General features: G+C 50.2%; 5 protein-coding genes across 5 annotated transcripts; 2 read left to right on the top strand and 3 right to left on the bottom strand.

Moving 5' to 3' along the window:
* Positions 1 to 667: 667 nt before the first annotated feature.
* P174DRAFT_505254 (ubiquitin-conjugating enzyme E2) lies at positions 668 to 2,196 on the bottom strand. The gene is made up of 3 exons (XM_024831251.1): positions 2,089 to 2,196; positions 1,954 to 2,033; positions 668 to 1,889 (listed from the first exon to the last, which is right to left on the bottom strand). Exons 1-3 carry the CDS (start codon positions 2,113 to 2,115, stop codon positions 1,163 to 1,165), a joined length of 834 nt encoding a protein of 277 aa, XP_024681849.1. The 5' UTR covers positions 2,116 to 2,196; the 3' UTR covers positions 668 to 1,162.
* A 267-nt stretch (positions 2,197 to 2,463) lies between these two features.
* sam50 (SAM complex subunit SAM50) lies at positions 2,464 to 5,603 on the top strand (the record flags this gene model as incomplete). Its single annotated transcript, XM_024830036.1, has 7 exons — positions 2,464 to 2,496; positions 2,577 to 2,693; positions 2,788 to 2,974; positions 3,029 to 4,238; position 4,284; positions 4,563 to 4,904; positions 5,001 to 5,603. 7 exons carry the CDS (start codon positions 2,464 to 2,466, stop codon positions 5,601 to 5,603), a joined length of 2,493 nt encoding a protein of 830 aa, XP_024681848.1.
* Positions 5,604 to 9,030: 3,427 nt separating this feature from the next.
* P174DRAFT_422257 (uncharacterized protein) lies at positions 9,031 to 11,042 on the bottom strand (the record flags this gene model as incomplete). The annotated part of the gene is made up of 5 exons (XM_024825026.1): positions 9,031 to 9,112; positions 9,177 to 9,310; positions 9,351 to 9,398; positions 9,469 to 10,107; positions 10,164 to 11,042. The coding sequence occupies 5 exons, from the start codon at positions 11,040 to 11,042 to the stop codon at positions 9,031 to 9,033; spliced, it is 1,782 nt and encodes a 593-aa protein (XP_024681847.1).
* A 3,073-nt stretch (positions 11,043 to 14,115) lies between these two features.
* P174DRAFT_226816 (proteasome regulatory particle base subunit RPT6) lies at positions 14,116 to 15,636 on the bottom strand. Its single transcript, XM_024821393.1, has 3 exons — positions 15,286 to 15,636; positions 14,527 to 15,202; positions 14,116 to 14,437 (listed from the first exon to the last, which is right to left on the bottom strand). Exons 1-3 carry the CDS (start codon positions 15,518 to 15,520, stop codon positions 14,179 to 14,181), a joined length of 1,170 nt encoding a protein of 389 aa, XP_024681846.1. The 5' UTR covers positions 15,521 to 15,636; the 3' UTR covers positions 14,116 to 14,178.
* An 899-nt stretch (positions 15,637 to 16,535) lies between these two features.
* On the top strand, positions 16,536 to 20,131 carry P174DRAFT_432566 (calcium/hydrogen antiporter; the record flags this gene model as incomplete). Its single annotated transcript, XM_024825758.1, has 5 exons — positions 16,536 to 16,683; positions 16,756 to 18,602; positions 18,657 to 19,586; positions 19,640 to 19,803; positions 19,867 to 20,131. The coding sequence occupies 5 exons, from the start codon at positions 16,536 to 16,538 to the stop codon at positions 20,129 to 20,131; spliced, it is 3,354 nt and encodes a 1,117-aa protein (XP_024681845.1).
* Between the last annotated feature and the right edge of the window lie 10 nt (positions 20,132 to 20,141).

Raw genomic sequence — 20,141 nt, 5'->3', positions numbered from 1 at the left:
ACTCGGGGACGAAGTAATCTGTGAGATGGAAGATCGATCTTATTGGGGCACAGTGTATATGTCGTTAGCACCTGTGCACTCCCACAACACATGAACACGTGTGTGAGTACTGTATGATGATCATATCATGATACAGAATAATAATAATAATGACAAGAATGGGTTGAAGGTGAGATGAAGAGACCACGAACGATTCATGATGGATGAAAGTTGCAACAAAGAGTGTGAGTGGATACAAATAATGAGAAGGGATCTACCATACATAGGAGTAAGATAAGTGGACTAGAGAGGTACTTCCATCATCACTATTCTATATCTAGTATATCTTCTATAATTATTACTCTGTAGTGTAACTTTCTCTTGCTCGGCATGAACTTTGGCATGATGCATCTCTTCCTATAATTGTCGATCTTTCGTACGGATTCGCCTTGTTCCAAACTTTGGTTGACCATCATAAACTTTGCCGTTGTTGCATTGCGGGGATTGCGGAGGAGCTGCTATCCTCCTCCTTTTCTATCAATAGACGAATCTTGACCTATTCTACACAGTCCCACTGAATCCTGCTCCCATCTCTTTCTAGATAGATGTCATCCTCATTTCTAATCGTATCTACATCGTGTTTACGCTGCCCCATTCGTGTAACCTCAACCAAGTGGCTTTATCACCCAGTCACTGTTTTCACAATAAGCTCAAGGCCCCCCCCTCCATATGGACGAGATCAACTAACTAGAGTATTCTCTTCCCCAATGACTACGGACAAATGGAACGAAGGTTCAGTTCTTGCTATTCACACTTTGATTGAAGTACATTGTTGACAGGCAAATTTGACCATCATCAGAGCCCCGGACGCCATGCCTTGTCTAGAACGCCTCAGAGATCATGTAAAACCGACAAACCTGCAGAACGCAATCCCAATAGCTGCAGAACTATCGTGCAATGTTGTCAGTCGCCCAGAAATGAAATAAAGAATGGAGATAACGGCACCATTACGAAGCTGGGAATAAAGCCACAATGAAACAAAGGAAAATCTGACAAAAAGAGGGGCCTAGTCGCTAGCTGTCTCCTTCGCTGAACCGATGTCAAAGACTCACGATGCTCTCTCAGGACCGCTCGAGGAAAATAGCGGTGTATTGGTGTGAAAAAGAAACAAATTTCGGAAAGCTCAACCTTGAACATCGTTGACCAGCCTGGTAAGAAGTGCGTAGCCGAATATGAGGGCGAAACCAATCCAGATCTTGTTTCGACGAGCCCAGCTCTGACCTGCTTCTCGTGCGACCTGGCCACCCTCCATTACCGCGCCGAGTCCAGGCGCGCTTGCGTTTGGACGCCTGCGGAGTGCGCTTGTCTCTGGAGAGCACTTTGTGACTGAGGAGTTAGGGTCGGGTATCAGTTGCCCAGTGTTCGTATCAATGCGGTTTTCTCTCATCCATTGCCAATTCTCTTGATCCAGCTCTGGCCATTCGCTGCGGAACTTGAAGCCGCCATCTCCAGCCTTCACGTTGTTGATTCCCCTCGCCGTGGGAGTCACTCCTGGGGTTGCGCTGATGTGAGAACCTCCACCTGTAGAGTTCCACCACCTTGAGCGCGCAGCCAATACTCTCCGTTCCGCCTCCGAAGCACTGACACTACCGGTGGTCATTTCTTCACTAGTCATGAAGGATAGCAGCCCGATCAAAATGGTGGAAACCTCCCAGGCTGGATTAAAGGATTTGGGATGAAAGTCACTGATGCTGAGGCACAGTCGAGACGACGGTTGGAACCGGCCACTTGGAGTGTGCATACGGATTGCCGGGGGCGCAAATGGGTACTCGGGAGGAAACATCAATGTGCCCCAGTATTGACCATTCTCGTAAGGTGTTCCGGGAGGACCAGTGAGAATATAATGCCATCTAGTCTCCTTTTAGTCACTTATTTTCACGTATTAAGGAGAAGATGGGAACAGGGAAGACTTACTCGAGAATGTTGGACTCCGATGGATGCGCCACAATGTATGGCGGGGGATTCTTTTGAATGTTTTGATACTCGCGGGTGAGCTGGAAATGGTCAGAGCAAATTCAAAGGTATATACTGTGTTTTAGATGAACGAACTCGCTTGTACGCTGCTTTCGTCGCCATCTTTGAGTGGTTTGATGCAACGATCTCCGTCACTTTCAGGGCTTGATAAAGTCGAGGGACAGGTTCGGCTCCAGATACAACAACGCCAAATACAGCAAAGTGAGCTGAAGGTATTAAAATTAAGACCAAGAAAATCAAACGATTTGAAAGAGAGAATAGGAAGGTAGAATAAATAGCGTCTGTTGCCTGTATGATGGATTCTGCGGAGTGTCGCTGATGTATGCGCTTGCAGTCCGAGGGGCGGTTATCGGTCACGTGAGGTTTATGGCTTCATTCTCGCAGCCGGGAGCATCTCGAAGACAACCGAAAAGGACTGTACGAGGTCTTTTGGCCATTGCAGCCGCAGCAATGTCCTCACCACTCTCCGCTGAAGATGAAGACGTATGTGGAACCATCGGAAATGTTCAAGCCCATCTGTATAAGAGTATTAACTGACGCTCGCGTGCCATTTCATCATGTAGATCTTTGAGCGTCTCCAACAGCGAGCCGACCCGAAAGTACTTGAAGAGCAGCAGCAGGCCATCAACGAACGAGTCCATGCTATCTACCAAAAGGCGCAGATGCGTCTTGGAGAGCTGGTATGCGCTAATTGTCTGTTATTTTATGCGATTCAACCTGCAATGAACGCAGGCCGAATACCTGGTTTACTGACGAACCTCTACATAACACTAGATTGACCAGAACTCAACTCTTCCATGTGCCATATCATCGGTCCAAGTGCTTAATGCGACTCATACACGCAGAAGGTTCCTGCAATCTATATTCGACCCACTTTTAAGCGTCAATCAATCGCGGCCCTATACTCTCTCTGAGGCGTTGCGAGAGATCTCGTCTCGTGCCGACAAGCTCGGGAAATTCGGTTTGTCACTTTGATATGAAATAGTGTATTGGACAGTTCCTGATATGCTCACAGACATCTTTCAGCAACCGATTTCAGTGTATATCGACCAGTCACAAGATGCGAACTCGCAAAATGGAATACCCAACATCGATGTCTTTTTCTCTGTTAAGGAAAAGTCCCGTGTACTCCTGAAGACAGGAACTGATCTTGGAAACACTGAAGGCTCGGCCTATGGAAATCTCCTCTGGCGCAATGTTTTTGGTGGTGCAGAAACTCTCAACCTGAATGCTTCTATGGGCACTAGGACGAGGTCTGCCTATCAAGCTGCTTTCGAAACCCCCATTCTTAGCGATCCGGATTTCCGCTTCGAACTTGGTGGTATTGCGAGTTCAACGCAAAAGTCATGGGCGAATCATGAAGAAGTACTGAAGGGTGGCTGGAGTAAGCTCCGCTGGCTCAGCCAATCCGGTCATCGCCATGAGATCGGATACAATGGCTTCTGGAGACAGATTACTGGACTGGCTGAGAACGCCTCGCCCACGGTCCGGGCTGATGCAGGGGACAGTGTAAAGAGCAGTATTTTCCACAGCTGGATCGCCGATCGAAGAGATAATCCTCTCCTTCCATCCCGTGGTTACTACGCCAAGGCCTTCAACGAATTGGCCGGATGGGGTCCCCTGAAGGGAGATGTCTCGTTCTGGAAATCGGAGGTCGAAGCCCAGGGAGCAATTCCCATTCCAATTCCCGGAATCAAAGGTGACAGCGGTATCAGCTTCACAACCGGTTTCCGTGCGGGTCTTCTGTATCCTTTGGGGCTGGACTCTGATTCCCGACCTCGGCTATCTCGCATCAATGACCGCTTCGTACTAGGAGGCCCGACAGACGTGCGCGGCTTCCGCCTCTGTGGACTTGGTCCTCACGATGGAGCCGATGCTGTAGGAGGCGATGTGTATGCTGCGGGAAGTGCAAATCTACTCCTCCCTCTTCCTCGAGTCGGTGCGGACAAGCCTCTGCGGCTGCAGGCGTTTGTGAACGGTGGCCGCCTGCTACCCCTGCGCACTTTGCAGAAGGAGGCTCCCACAAACAGCGCAGAAGTGAAGGACGCCATGGCTGCTACGATTTCAGAGCTAGGAAATGGACTGCCTAGTGTTGCGGCAGGCATTGGGCTCGTGTACGCCCACCCTGTTGCGCGATTTGAGCTGAACTTCTCGCTCCCACTGGTGTTGCGGAAGGGTGAGGAGGGCAGAAAGGGACTGCAGCTCGGAATCGGTATCAACTTCCTGTAGAAACCATGTACTATTGCATCAATTTGAATAGAATTTTACAGCGTTCAGATCTGATCTAGTTCTTCGTATGGAGAAGCTGGGGGCCGCCTGACTAAGCACATAGTGGAGGCAAGGGAGCTATTGAACACACAGCCGACAGCTGTACTGTACAAACCGCAACATCCGCTCCAGATCGATTTATGAACCCCTTCAAACAAAATCAGTCTTCATACTCCTTAGACACCATCGCAGTCAACAGACATCCGAGCCTCCAAATCTTCCTGTGCCGTTCAAGCGCTTGATCGCCTTCACTACTCTACATATTGGCCGCAATGGCCCAGTACTATCCCCAGCAACAGCCCTACGGGTCGCAGGCCTCTCCGCAGAATCTCCAGTTTTATCCTTCATCATACACCTCGGTCTCAGGCCATACGACGCCGTCGCAAGCTACCTATGGTGGATTTGGCGGGCCCTCAGGCTCCACTGCTCAGGCATATCCCGTTGGAGGGGTCGGAGGCGGATACGGTGGCTTTGGGTCCCCTGCGGCTGGCGTGAGTGGGAGGATGGGTGAACAGGGCGGATTAAGGACAGGATGGCTGGCTGCCTTTGGCACGGAGGGCTATGAAGGGGAGCCACCGCTATTGGAGGAGCTGGGGGTGAACTTTGAGCATATCAGGACCAAGGTAGGTAATGGACTGTCCAGTGGCTTGATATCCGGAAGACCTTGTGTTCATGTTTAGACGGAGAGAAGCTGATTTCCTTTTCTGGATCGCTTACAGACTTTGACGGTGCTCAATCCTTTTGCTCGCATTGATCAGCATCTGATGGACGACAGCGATCTGTACGGGGCTCTCCTTTACATCGTGCTCTACGGGACATTCCTCCTCCTCTCCGGCAAGGTCTTCTACGGCTACATCTACGGTGTCGCCGTCTTCGGTACCGTCGCCCTGCACCTGATTCTTAGTCTTATGTCGCCCGCTCTCGATACCGCGTCGGCGCCCAATGCCGCAGACCCGTCTAACTATGACCCCCATCACAAGCCTACCATGTCCGACGCCTCCTCCGTCGGTCATTTCTCTGCCACCTTGACGTTTCCCCGGTCAGCCAGCGTTCTCGGTTACTGCTTCCTGCCCCTGGTTTTGACCAGTCTTGTGGGGATTCTGATCCCGATGGATACTCTATTCGGATACTTGTTAACGACGGCCGCGGTCGGCTGGTGCACGTATAGTTCCTCAGGGATGTTCTGCGCTGTGGCCCGGATGCGTGGTATGAGAGGCTTGGTGGCCTACCCGCTTGCCCTGTTCTATGTCGTCTTCGGCATCATGGGCATCTTCTCGTCCCGAGGCAGTGGTACTCTGGCCGCTAAAACGGGCGCCGCTTGAGGGCGAAGTGCATCACTCTTCGTTACGAGATTGTTCGTACTTCTTAGCCGGCCGCTCCGGACCCATGTCTGCATGATCTGTTTTAGCCTCGTGTATTCTCTCTGTCGAAATTCTTGTTCTGTGGGGATGAAGAAGCCCCATTCTTTATGATAAATATCTTTTAGCCAATCGGTAAACGAGCTTACATTATTTTCTTCATAGAAGCAATGACATGAATTAATACAGTAGATTGGTAGACAGGTTTCAGGTAGAATGATCATATCATCAAAGCGTTCATCCCTTAGGTTCTATATCCATATGACACCCTAGATCGCAGGTCTACGCACATCGAGTCAAATCATCTAATAGAACGTTTGTCCTCGTCTTTAGCAGGCGCCCAGTTTGTCAACCACTCTCGTGCTTTGTCAGGATCCCCAGCGGTGGCTTCGACAGCAGCAACACACCATGGCAGATCATATGCCTTCCCTCCGGTCATAGCTCCTTCGGCGGCAATCATCTCCGCCAGAACTCGTCGCTGCTGGCCGACTTGATCGGTGCAAAGGTAGAAAGGTGCAGTGTTCGGCGCGTCCCTCCGGAGATTAATGGCGTCTACCAGGGGTCGCACTAAGGTCAAGATTTGCGCGGCGCTCATCGACGTCGACCCGCCATCGCCAGTGTTGGACGATAGCCGGTGTTGCCTTCCTGTCTTGCAGTACTCGTTCTGACACCAGGGCTTCCCGCATCCTGACATCAGCTGGGAGAGATATCGGCGCTCGATGCGGCGGCGAAGTGATTTCCCTTCGGGATCGTATGTATCTACGTAAAGAGGTCCGAAGCAGATACTGCAGAGGCCTAGCGTGTCGGTTCCTGGGGTGATTGTGCTCTGCACTACGCGTGCATCGAGCGTTCTGCCACAATTCTGGTTCAAACAGATACGGGGCGCCGGTCGAGAGAGACGCTCGAGATCATGGTGGCGCAGGTGCGTCTTCATATCCCGGAGTCGAATGATCTTGTTGCAGAGATGGCATTCTGTCGTCCGGCCGCCGTCAACCAATTCATGCGGAGTGAGACCGGACAACAACACCTCAGGGTCGAGTATGTCAGGGTCTGTCTCCCCTCGCTGCGGTACTACAAGATGACAGAATTGACATAGAATTGGCTTCTCTGGACATACAGTCGTGCGATGTTGAGCGAGGCTGGGGAGGCTGTCGGCTTCGAATCCACAACCAGGACATGAGCGCCTGGTATGGAACATACCGTCATGCCTATGTTTGCTAGAAGTATCATTACCGTGGGACGAATCGTGAGGGCAGTGCCAATGATTTTCCCATTCTGGAGAGCGCTTCTGGAAGACATTGTTGCACTGAGGGCAAAGCACATTATTGCGCAAACAAAAGTTCTCGTGCAGAACAAGCGTCCTCTGAGGCACCCATTGATGACAGTTCTTACACTGCACATCGCCGGGTTCATGAGTATCTAACTGGTCTCCCGTCTGTTCCACCTGTTGAACAGTTGAAGGGTTTTGCATGACCCGGATGCTATAACGAAGTGGCAAGGTCTGGCTTGATGCCATCTCGTCACCAGCTTCGGTTTGAGCATACCCATGCACCGAAAGATACAGCGCCTCGGCCCCGTCTAGTTCGACATTGGTTGGCCGGATACGAAGCTTTTTCGATGGTTGGCTTGAGAAGTCGGCGAAAACATGCTCGTCCAACCTGGGTCGATTGCGCTGACGCGAGGAGAACGGACTCGCGAACAAGTAGACAACCGCATCATCCATTCCTTCGAGTTCAACTTCGATCATCTCCTCACGATCCCATTTGCTGAGTTCGTAGTCCACGTATTCGCCCGGGATCACCTGTCCAGTGACTGTTTCTCCCACGGCGAGAACTCCGCCTATTGAGCTGCCTCTTTTGGTGCCGGGAACACCAGAAGCTTTCTCTAACCGTCTGTGCAATGTCTCTCTTGCCTGGTCTTCAGTCAAAGCCACAATATCAACCACCAGATCTGTATCCACGACGCAAATGCCGTCGCCTTCAGGTTCCACCTTGTCGACAAGAAATCTGAACAGTTCATTCCGATTCCCGGACACCGAAAGGAGTTCCCCGGTAGTCAAAGTGGTGAAATTGTCACGTAAATATCGCTCCAGCAAAGCTTTCCAGTCCTCTGGGTCGTATCCAGCTTCGAGAGGGCGTAGGCGCACATAGGTGCCTTTAGGCAACTGCTTGGCATGGACTGTAACTGTGGGGGCTGAATGACTGGTCGAGCGAACAGATTCTGATCTTCCTCCATTGTTCAAATCCGTAGACTGCGCCGTCTCTGTCACATGTTCACCGGTTTGTGATTGGAATGGCTCATCCTCGATGTCAAGAGCCTGTCGTAGAAAAGCGCTGAGACCCACTTCTTCCTCTTCAGCTGAGAACTCCCGTATCCCTGCATATATTGCACGATCATTTTTGGGGTTCACGAGTCGGAAAGTCAGAGGATGAGGCAACTGCTTTTGGCGGTCTAGATGCTGCGCTCGAGCTCGCGATTCGGCGGCGAATGTGTGAGGATTGAACGGATCAAAGGTACTGGTGTATTGGCGCGAGGAACCCTGAGGCGATACGTCGCTCAACGGAGCAGCAGCCAGAAGCTGCTCGAGGGCCGATTGTGGCAGGGTAATCTTATCTCCAGGTAACTTAAGTGTGCGCTGTGGTGGAGCAATGAAGAACTGGGATGACCACTGTAATGAATCTTGCTCCCGAGCCATGATTCAGACACGGGATGTTATCGAAAATGGGGCGACAAAGAAGGAATCCGTGGGGAGGCATCTTATGCCCCATCAGCGCGCATGCAGCTGAAATCCATCGCCGCTATCGAACAGTTGCGGTCGTTCTGGAAGATGCGAGCCGCTTATCAATAACAATGCACCCTCGTGGGGAAATTTCGCCCCTCCGTATTGATTACGACATCATGCTGGTTGCCTACAAGAAAGATACTCAATCCCAAACTCAACGCACGGAAGAGTGGACTGTCTCGTCTCGAATTGCGAAGAAAAGAGGAGAATACGCAGAATTGAGAGAAACAGCAAAAAAGAGGGGGAGAGTGGGGGTTAAGTTCAAATGACCTGTTCAACGGAACTCGATTGCCATGGGAGACAGATTCAAAGAACAGCACACCTCGCCAAAAAACAAAAAAAAAAAAAAAAAAAAAAAAAAAAAAAAAATTAATAAATTAATTAATAAATTAAATTAAATTAAATAAGAGCCTGAAACAGGAGAGAGAAGGGGAGATTCAAAGTATTCAAGGGGATATCTAGTTACTGATGGAGTTGAAGCAAGCCGGCTAAGCTCAATCCGCTGTAAATTCAATTCAAAAAACTTCGCCCGCGACATTCATATCATAGTCATAACCAGTCGTCACAGTGTTCATGTTAAAATGCCAATAGGGGCCTCGAAAAGCTACCTCAACATCCGCGGGTATCTCTCGAAAACGTGCTAATAAAGTTGCCTAAGCCGATGGCGCGAACTGGTGTTGCACCAGTCACACTGGAACCATTCCAATTAACTTTGCCTCACAGGTTGTCGTTGGGAATCAACTGCAAGTACTTACCATTGTCGAAGAGCAGCCCTCGTTGTGCTCAATGCAGTATAGTCCTTGGCAGTGTTGGCACGTTCGTTGGCAATCAAGTTTGCATGCGGCGCACTGAAGATACCGTCAGTTGAAAGCTTCGAGACTTTTCTCTTCTACCGCCCAGTTTGCCGCTCGTTCATGAGAAATGCTTACAGTAGGGCCACATTCCCAGCAATCCTTGCTCACTCCACGTTCCAGTCTCTAGGATCCTTGGTCAGTAAACTGCCGTATCGCCTCGGCTCTGAACATGCGCATATTCAAGCTTGCATACCTGAGACGGGTCATTGCCGCTGAGAGAAGCTCTCATTGCAGTCTGATGCGGCGAAAGGTTAGAGCTCACACGTTGTGAATGCGGCAGGCAATCGGCGCAAAACCATTTGTTACAACGGTGGCACCAGCGATCGGTAAGGCAATCTGCGCAGCGGGCAATCAGGGCAGGACGTTCCGCTCCTGGAAAAAGAGAAGGCCGCTTCGCCGCCACAATAGAGGATGAGTGGAATGGGGGCGGAGTGAGCAGAGGAAAGGTTTCCTCTGGGGACTGTCCCCAGATCGCTGGACCCTCAGGAGAGCTGTGACAACCGTCACATCCGCGAGACCCGAGGGCAACAGTAGCAATCGCTGGACCGAGCAAGTGGCCTTCATGCTGAGTCCCATCATGGCTAACCAACATAGCACTGGGGTCGTGTCTTGGCCCACGGCACAGCACGGCGTCAAAAGCGATGATGCCGTGGCATTTCTGAATTGTCTGTGCCCAGCCTTCCTCGATGCTAGCGGTCAGTAACTTGCCGGACGGTGAGTACCAGGCGTTCTGCCGGTAAGTCTCACGGGCCTGGTCATGTTGACGCGATGGCGGTCTCACTCCCCCGGCGTCTGACCAGCACACCTTGAACTCCACCAGTTGCGGTACCTGCTGCGTGCTGCAGCTTGCGCCAGATTCGGTGGCGTGAAGAAATAGATTCCTTTCACCCGGGGCGTGCCGGCAGGACGAGTCGGACGCACGGCATATTGAAGGACTTGCATGAGTTTACGTTCGTTCAAATGTTGACACCCTCTGATAGACAGGATGTTCACATTGAAGCGGTCACTCAGCAAAATCTCTGCTACTAGGTCCGCCGGAACGGGTAACCCATCCAAGACCAAGGTACGCACGTCCTGTAAAAGCGAGTTGTGCTCGAGTTTTGCGAAAATCAATTTTAAGGGAGCCGAGTAGAACTCGTCCTCGGTAAGAGACTCGTCCATGAGTTCATTACCCAAGGCTTGAGCCCTACCGTCAACTGTCGAACTCCTCTGCAGCTGCGCCCCACGACATCGACTTAGGTCAAGATGCCGAAAGACGTAAGGTGTCTCCATGATCACGGATCGGAGGGTGCGGCACGTTGATGCCAATGAGAACAGACCCGAAACCGACAAATAGGGAGCCATATGATCGAGGATCAAGCTATTGGACAGCACATCGGTGAGGGATGCTGGCTTCGACGGAATCACGGTTACAGAGCACTGATTTTCCTCCTGGGGAACCTCTTCTTCCTCGGAGGCTACCTGCACCTCCCGAACGACTGGAACAAGGCCGAGTTCCTTGGGGGTCAATCGTCGAGTTCCGTAGTAGAAGTCCGGGGCACGCCCAATGAGATTCTGACGATAGGCGGCGATGGCACCAATGGCGAGCTCATCCCCAGCAGTGAACCTGGGAGCAGCATTGGGCTGGATTTCCTTGAGAGCGGCCCTGGCTTTGGACAGCTCATTTTCGAGTAGGTTGATCGCTGATTGTAGGACAGCGGGCATGGCTTTGATGTTAACTGGATCGATGGCAGTGACTAATGAATACCACAGTTCGCCTTCGGCCATCATACACGATTGAGCCGGGGTCGGCCAAAGTTGCGCGCAAACAGACCCGATGTGTTAAGAGCAGGCTAGGACCTTAGCGACATCGATCAGTTGAAAGGAAGACGAAATGAAAAGGAGGCGAGGAGTGGCGATTGTAAAATAATACCAAAGGTTCAATGATGTGTGTGCTTGAATGCTGTATACGTATATTAATATTAAGTATAGCCCGGATAAATTGGCCACCACATTGATGTGATAATTAATGATGGTAACATAATACAAAAGACAAGATAGCGGTAGTACTGTCAGTACTAGTGTGGGACCATGACCGATGCAGATCATGTAGTAAGAAAATAAGTTGTTCATTCTGAAAGAAGGGGAAAGAAAAGACGGGGGCGTTGCGAAATCGAATGAGAATCGACATTGAATGCAGCCACTTTCGAAAGATGATACCGGTGAACAATAAAGGCAGCACCCAGTTGGGGATGACGGAGCGGACGGATGAATCAACGCTTACCTTTAACTCCTTCAATCATTAACTAAGGTACCTTAGATACCTGGGTACCTTTAATTGTATGGTCCGGAGGATACGGAGGACGGAGTAGCGAGATACGGAAGGACTAAAAGAGCAAGTCCGGGGACTCCACCATATAACAAGCGAGCTTTTTCTTCTAGAAGGCTGGTGGAAGACTTGAAGAGCGCAGGGAACGGACTGGATAGACAAGTGATAAATAGAGTAGCCACTTAGATTGACAAGTAAAGAACGCACTGTGTTTACTAGAGAGGGGACGGAAGAAGATCCTTTATATGCTTCGGTATTTAAGAGAGATCGTATCATTTAAGGCACGGAGGTACGGACATAGGATTTTGATTATTGATTGCATTATGTTGTACAGAAGAGACAGAGATAGGAGCCACTTCACCTTTCGGGATAAAATCTGTAGATGAGCCAAGAATTATTGTCGGTTATTTTCTTTTTCTTTTTTTTATTTTTTTTAAATATTATTATGATTTCTGATCATTACTGTGCCAATAATAGGTCAGTATTCTAGTATCTAGATACAGTAAATGGAAAGAAGTTCCATCATCCATGAAAGCGAAAGGGGTGAGCCCACTGCGGAGAATTGGGAGAGTCTTAAGTTACGGAGGAATCTCATCCGCCAGAGAGGGACTAAACCAGGGACTAGGGAGACAGAGTCCGCTCTATCCGTGCCGGAGAATCTAACGGCGAGAGTGTAAGACTCTTAGAACAGGTATTAGAGAAGTCGCAGATGATCTGGCAACCGATCAGGAAACAAAGGGAAGCAAACTATCATGGGTTGGGAGTATTCAGAGAAGGGCGCGGACTTCGTTGATCCTGGCCACATGTGGATAACTCCACAATCAGGATGGACTGATAATTGATCTCTGTTAACTTGGCCAAACCGGCGGAACGAGCAGCGCAAGGGGAGGCACAGGCCAGCCGCACGAGGAGACCTAGGATTGGACGGACTGGAGGACAAGGGTGGAATTTACGGAACTCACATACTAAGGTAGGTATCATGTAGGTAGGCATCCATTGTACTCGGAGTACTGTTGTCTTGGAAGAGACCGAATCGCCCGAAACGAAGGATGCCATACAGAGAAGACACGGAGGTAGGTATGTGGGTATGAAGGATGAGGAAACCGTCAACCAGAAGGGCAGCCGTCAGCCTTTTACTGTGAATAAGCAATTTGATACCTTTGTGCTCTTCTTAGCATTATTATTATTACCCATTATGATGACCTGATTCCTATCTAAAATTGCAGGTTGTATGGAGAGTGTAAGGTAATCTTACTTCAACAATACTTCGGCACAGGTCATCAGATCTGGAGTGCCCCACCAAAGCCGAGACCCTTCAGAAAGAGGACCCACTCCTAGTCACGCGTATCCCACAGAGACTCCCCAAGAAAGATGTCTGTTTGAACGACGCGTCAACTGGCTGTATACATACTATACCATATGTATTGGGTTAAGTGAACACTTAGTATCAGAAGCACTTGCTCAACTTCACTGTTGGTTATATAGCCTCAAATCCATGGATAGAGGAGGCTACCTACATCATGATGCCGTTCTCTTACTGTGCTATTCAACTAATTACCTGTAGCTATGTGGCGAGGTAGAAGACTAGAGAGGTACTTCTCTGGAAGCAGAATGATCGTCGAGCAAGCGAAGATCCTTGCAGATCATCTACGTACTCCCCAGAGTCGCATTAGAGTACATACCGTAGATAGTCTACATATCTAGAGAGGTAGCCCCTATTCCTATGGACCGGCTAGATCCATCAAGTTATTATTGTCGATGGAGATAAGACCCGAGTGGTAGGCTAGGCAGTTTTTACTACCTTACTTGGACAACATACCAAAATCCTTTTCTCATCCTCCTTCATAGTCTTGGCTGCTTTGCTTGGCAGAGCCTGGGTAGGCCTCATACCTTCATCCATACTTGCCAAGTCCGTCGAGTCATTAATGGGTGGTCAATAGTCTCCCAATAGTGACATCTGGGCATTCCTGAACCTCGAAGATTAAGACATTCATCAGTCTGGAAATTTCTTGGGAGACTCTCTACGACTGGCGAGTGAGTGTCTAGTCACTTCGCAATCTCGCATACGCTGTGGGATGGATATTGGTAGATTGTACAATATGTTCCGTCGATCTATTTAAGAATGCGCAAGGTATGGCGGAATATGGACCATCTTTCTCGCCAAGAACTACCGTGCGACCTACCACTATCTACGTGTCGATGTAGGAATGTTACAAATCGACTTCAACCCTTTTCCCCCAGTGCTACATCGAGACTGCGACAGCAGAGAGCATGAGAACCCAACACCCGCCGGCTAGACGTTTGATCCATATCCATCTACAGGCTACATACACCCTGGAATCGCGGACTTGGTGTAATGTTATGCACTTCAATCGCCCCTTTGTCTGGGCAGCTGGCCATATACATATGCAAAGCCCAAGTCATCATGAAGCAGCAAATGCCATGTATTCGCTGGAGGACGTAAAGTAATGGTGCGGATCATGCTGAAAGTAGAACTATTGTTACATGTCGTCCTTCGCCCGTCACCAGAGAGTTGCGCTTCCGCAGTTGAACCACTTCCGCTCCACCCTCCCTTTCCAAGAGCTCTTGCGCCCTCTACTTGAACAGTTTGGAGACAGCAACCTCCTTGTCATCGTGTTTGTTGAGAATCTTGGCAGTGGCCAGGTCAAAATCTTCTTGTGTGACGTGCACTCGCCGTTCCCGAAGCGCGTACATGCCTGCCTCGGTGCACACACCCTTCAGTTCTGCTCCCGAGCATCCATTCATCTTCTCCGCAATCTTCGTCAAGTTGATGCCTCGCGTCAGGTTCATCGACCGTGAGTGAATGCGTAGAATATCGGCACGAGCTTCCACCCTATCACCGTGAAGAAATGAATCAGTAAGTCACAAACATAAAGCTTCGTAGAAAAAAAGAGGTTGGATAAAAGAAGGGTTGAATCTTACGATGGCGGTGGAAACTCGATCTTCCGGTCAATTCTTCCGGGCCGCAACAAAGCGGGATCCAGAATATCAAGTCGGTTCGTAGCCATGATGATTTTGATGTTTTTTGTGGGCTCAAACCCATCCAACTGATTGAGCAGCTCCAACATTGTACGCTGCACTTCTGAATCTCCAGAGCCAGCCGAGTCTATACGGCTGGAACCGATACTGTCAATCTCGTCCATAAAGATAATGCTTGGTGCGTGTTCTCGAGCCATGACGAACAGCTCGCGCACCATGCGACTACCCTCACCAATGTATTTCTGAACGAGTTCCGACCCGCTGACCCTGATGAATCGGCAATCCGTGTGATGGGCTACCGCTCGGGCGAGCAGTGTTTTACCAGTTCCGGGCGGCCCGTAAAGAAGAACACCTTTGGGCTGCGCGATACCAAGAGATTCGAACAGCTCTGGGTGCTTGAGACCAAGCTCAATGACTTCCTTGATCTCCTTGATTTGTTGATCAAGGCCTCCGATCATATCGTATGTGCTGTCAGGCACCTTCTCGACCATCATAAGCGAAACCAACGGGTCAACCGATGATGGCAACATTTTCTCTAATTTATAAGAGTCGGAAAGCAACGCGACGCGCTTGCCTACAGTAAGTTTCGTAATATCGACCCCGTCTGCAATATCGACGACTACAGCACCAGATTCAAAATTAGCATTTCACCTATGTCACCTCGATCAACAGCCCGAGGTAAAGGCGGGGCCTAAAACGTACCATATTTTCCTTCTGGATGTACCTTGACAAGAACCTTCTTCGTGCTCATCACCTTCACGACCTCTCCCACATAAGAACCAGGTTGTTGAAGCAAGCCCAACTCCTCTCGTAGTAGACGAACTCGCGAATTATAGTCGTTGCGCTGTGCTTCCAGTCGACGTAAAACAGCCTGGCCTTGGATAATCTCGAGCTTCATGCTCTCGATCTTATTGCGATAGTAGTTGTCCAGCGCCATGGCGGATGTCGGTCGATGACGCTCCTCTTGATCCACAAGCTGCTTACCACACAACGACCGATACTTTGGAGAATTTACCAATTCAAACGCAAGAGACAACAAAGTATGCCAAAGATCAAGAGCCCCAATGCGAGAGAATGGACAGGAATTAGAGGAGTTATGGATGGATGGGCGGAGAGAATTGTCCTGGAAGCAGCTAGCAAGTAGGAGAAGGTGAGCTGTACCTAGTTAACTAGTTAGTAGGCAGATACCTGGCTGATATCAGCAATAGGAGCACCAGCCACTTTCTGGCAGCCACACTTCTGATGTGTAAATGTGGCGGTGTCCTCCAATATCGGGAAAAGTAACTAAGGCCCGTGGCACTGACTAATGCTGGACCACAGATGATGCGGTCATTCATCCACCGAATAGCCCCGTCCTTCATCCTGAGGACAAAAGGTGGATACCCAAGCTGTTAAAGACTCAAAAGTACGTAAACTGACAGGCTGACACCAACCCAATGGAGAGCCAAACAACTCGAATCATAGGACCTAGATCAAGCTGGGAAACATCTACATTCACACACAAAGTACATCATCTCACAGGACCACTCTGTCAACTCATTCCTGTTCCCAGCTGACTGCTGCGGGGCTACAGTGAGATGATGCTATCTCCTGATCTCTTTAGTCTACCACCTCTCCTACTAGTACTAGTAAGGTGTTTTGTGTAGTAGATCTTTTAGCTGCGATCCAGTATCTACCCATTATTCCACTTTCAGGCTCCGACCTGTATTCTTCGACACAGCTTGTCAGGCATCTGTGAATGCCCACTGCTGCACTACACAATGTGTTTTGGATCATCTCAAGAATCTGACTTGTTATTGTTCTAAGTGCAGGCCACTTTTTGCGGTTTCTGATTTTGTTCGAGTCGCTTTTCTTTTCCGCATTATCTTTGATCCCTAGTACTCCATCCCCAGCCTCCTGATAAACTCTGATCGCGAGAATTGAATGGAAAGAGTCGAGCGCAGAGAGAAGCAATGGATAGCAGCCAGAGAGTCCCAGATATCTCTCACTTCTCCCAAGTTGAAGCGACATCGCGTTTGAGCTCGACCGTAAGCACTGGATCAACATCGTCTGATACCATTCGTCCGACCAGACCTATGGCGAGCAGTAGGAGAAGCTACGGTGTGTTTGCGTGTCCTGTAACCTTAAAGAGAATAAATCTGCTTATTATTTCTTGTCATGCGTTGTCTCTAGGAACTATAAGCTCTTCTGATTTGACGGACTTCGACACATTGCCGAATGAAGGCCAGGCCGACAACTCCAGTCGCATACCTTCCTCCCAATCACCGCCTGTGGCAGCGTTGCCGTCAGATAGGCCCAAAAAGCCATCTGTAACGCGTCGGATATCTTCAAGGCGACAGGTCCCGCATAAGGGCCAGGAGTTTTCCACAGATGATGATGTCCAGGAGGTCGAGGAGGATATAGCCATGCAACAACAGGGCTCAAACCCTCAGCCTTCGCCGAGACTGCGACCATTGAGGAAACAGAGCTCGACACTGAGGCGCAGGTTGAACGCTCGACCCAGTCCGTTGGCACGAGCGGACTCTGACAATGACAGTGGGGAGGAATCATTGTTACCGGAGTCCGGCATGGAAGCTATAGGAACGCGACCGCCGTCGCAGCAGTCGGAAGCCAGCTCCCATCATGGGATCAATCACGGTGATGGCGGCGACGATGAGACGAGTGATGCAGAGAGCTTCACCCTGAAAGATCGTCAACAGGCCATCAATGAAACGCACCCATTCGGTATCAGACTATGGAAGCCTGCTCTCTACAAGAAGAGTCGTTCCGTGGAAAAGACCGCTGAGGGTGATATTCATTCGTCGCCCGGCGGCCGAGTAGGAAATATACTCTTCTTGGCCAATCTGCTCTGGACGGCTTTCTTCGGGTGGTGGCTCGCTCTTGCTGCGCTCTTCGGTGCCTTCGCATGTTTCATATTTGCATATTCTCCTAGCGCAGTGGAGTACGGAAAAGTCTTCTCGGGTCTTTCATGGTACCTCCTTTATCCATTCGGGTCTTTTGTTCGTCTGGAGACCGACGAACACTATGCGGAGGAAGATGAGGGCGAAGGCCGCAGCATTAGCGAGTATGAGCAATGGCAGAATGGTGATCTCGAGCACGGCAGGCTCTTCTTTGGCCCCCGTAGCAACCGGTCTCTCGTGGGTAGGCGTCGCAATAGCATTGACTCTGTGAGCGAGCAGGACAGTCTGCTTGGCAGAACGCAAAGAATCTCTCCTCGTGAAAGCAATCTGCATTCGAAACGCCGCTTGTTCGGCCGCGGAGAATGGACACTAGGACGTGTCGTATTCTTCGTCTTCTTTTACTTTCTGATTGGCCCTTTGATGCTATTTGTGTCCATGGTATGCTGGTTGCTTGTATTCTGGATCCCCATGGGACGCGTGACTCTCATTCTATTTGACCATCTTCGTCGTCACCCGCTGGCCTTATCATTCCATTCTGATACATCCTATACTCGCCTGAGTCCCGGCTCCCCCTCATCGATACTCCTATGCACTTACCGTGCGGCTGGGCTGAGCTACTGGAAGTATACGGTGGATGGTACCAATATCTTTCTCATCAATCTCCTTGGTGTCGTGCTGTTTGTCATCTTCGACTACTTCCTCTTGGCTGAAACGCTGGGTCTGCATAACTGGATGACACATCCTGGCTTCATTTTCACTCTCGCACTAGTCTCCATTATTCCTCTCGCCTACTTCATCGGGCAGGCCGTTGCGTCCATCTCTGCACAATCATCAATGGGCATGGGTGCCGCCGTCAACGCTTTCTTCTCGACTGTCGTTGAAGTTTACCTTTACTGTGTCGCGCTGACAGAAGGCAAAGGGCAGCTCGTCGAGGGCAGTATCATTGGTAGTATTTTTGCGGGTATACTGTTTCTCCCTGGGCTGTCCATGTGCTTTGGCGCTATCAGACGCAAGACGCAGCGATTCAACGTCAAATCTGCCGGAGTTACATCGACCATGTTGATGTTCGCCGTAATCGCTGCATTCGGTCCAACGCTGTTCTATCAGATATACGGCAGTGTATGTTTTCCAATTCTCTCATTGTCGGTTTCTGCTAATGACCGGTTTGCTTAGCACGAATTGAACTGCTACTCGTGCGCTGAGACTACGGACTCGGGCAGCAAAGATTGCCGCCGCTGTTACTTTGCCCAAGTTCCAGCTGTGGACGACAATTTCTTCCGAAAAGTAGTTCAGCCATATTCATGGTTTGCCGCTGTGTTTCTGTTCTTATCATATATAATTGGGTTGTGGTTCACACTCAGAACCCACGCTGCCCTCATCTGGGCCACGGAAGTCGAGGAAAAGAAGGCCGCAGCCCTCCAGCAAGAGCAATCGGCCTATGAGCCCAGACATCTGCTATTCCCTGCTGGAACTGTAAATACCACCGGTGGCAACGCTAAAGGCTCTATTCGCGACTCACAGCTCTATAAGAGGATCTTAGGACAGTCCCTGAGGCAGGTTGGCTTGTCCGACAATGCCAATGAGGACGCTCCACACCAGCCCGAGTCGAGCTCGGCCCGAGATAAAGGCGCGATGCCGTATCTCGTCCCCCCACGAACGGAGGGTGAGGACGGTTATTCTAGCTTCAAAGGCTTCCGAGGATACACTGGAGGAGAGAACGAAGATTTAGTGCGCCAGGTGACGGAAGTCGCAGCCACAGCGGCGGCGGTTGCTGCTCGTGATGTTGCTCGGACACGCAAGTCATCCGTCCAGCAGGGCACTGCACGTCACAGCAATAAGACCACTGGTGATCTTTCCAAGTCCGTTCTGGACGACCAAGAAGATGTCGGGATTGAGCACACACATGCTAGCGGCGGTCATGATGCGCCAAACTGGAGCAAAGCTAAGAGCTCGATCATTCTCCTCGTGGCGACAATACTGTACGCCATCATAGCCGAGATTCTCGTGAACACCGTGGATGTTGTCCTCGAGAGTGTTGACATAGACGAGAAATTCCTCGGCATCACTCTCTTCGCGCTGGTCCCCAATACTACGGAATTTCTGGTAAGCCCAATGCTATCAATATCTGCAGAGTCATGAATCTCACACCTGAACAGAACGCTATTTCCTTCGCGATGAACGGTAACATTGCGTTGTCGATGGAAATCGGTTCGGCCTACGCATTGCAAGTCTGTCTGCTGCAGATCCCCGCGCTGGTCCTCTTCAGTGCACTCTACAGCCGTATCCTCGACCCCTCGGATCTTTTGACGCATTCCTTCAAGTAAGCAGTGCAGTCTGGCCGCATAGATGGCTTGAAGAAAAAGAACTGACACGATGATTACAGCCTCATCTTCCCCCAATGGGATATGGTATCTGTTATACTCTGCGTATTCCTCCTGTCCTACGTGTATGGGGAAGGGAAGAGCAATTATTTCAAGGGCTCGATCCTCGTACTCACCTACCTGGTGGTGGTTATCGGGTTCTACTTGGCCGGCTACAGTAATGTTGACACGATGGGTGTCGATCGCTTCGACACGCTGGCTCTTGGGCCCATCAGGTCCCAGAACTTCCGCACGATTGGTCGGCCGACCCGCGGCATGGCTTTCTAATTAATGTGTA

The sequence above is a fragment of the Aspergillus novofumigatus genome, assembly GCF_002847465.1.
Source record: "Aspergillus novofumigatus IBT 16806 chromosome Unknown P174scaffold_5, whole genome shotgun sequence".
Classification (NCBI taxonomy): Eukaryota; Fungi; Ascomycota; class Eurotiomycetes; order Eurotiales; family Aspergillaceae; genus Aspergillus; species Aspergillus novofumigatus.
This window is presented reverse-complemented; position numbering and strand designations above follow the sequence as displayed.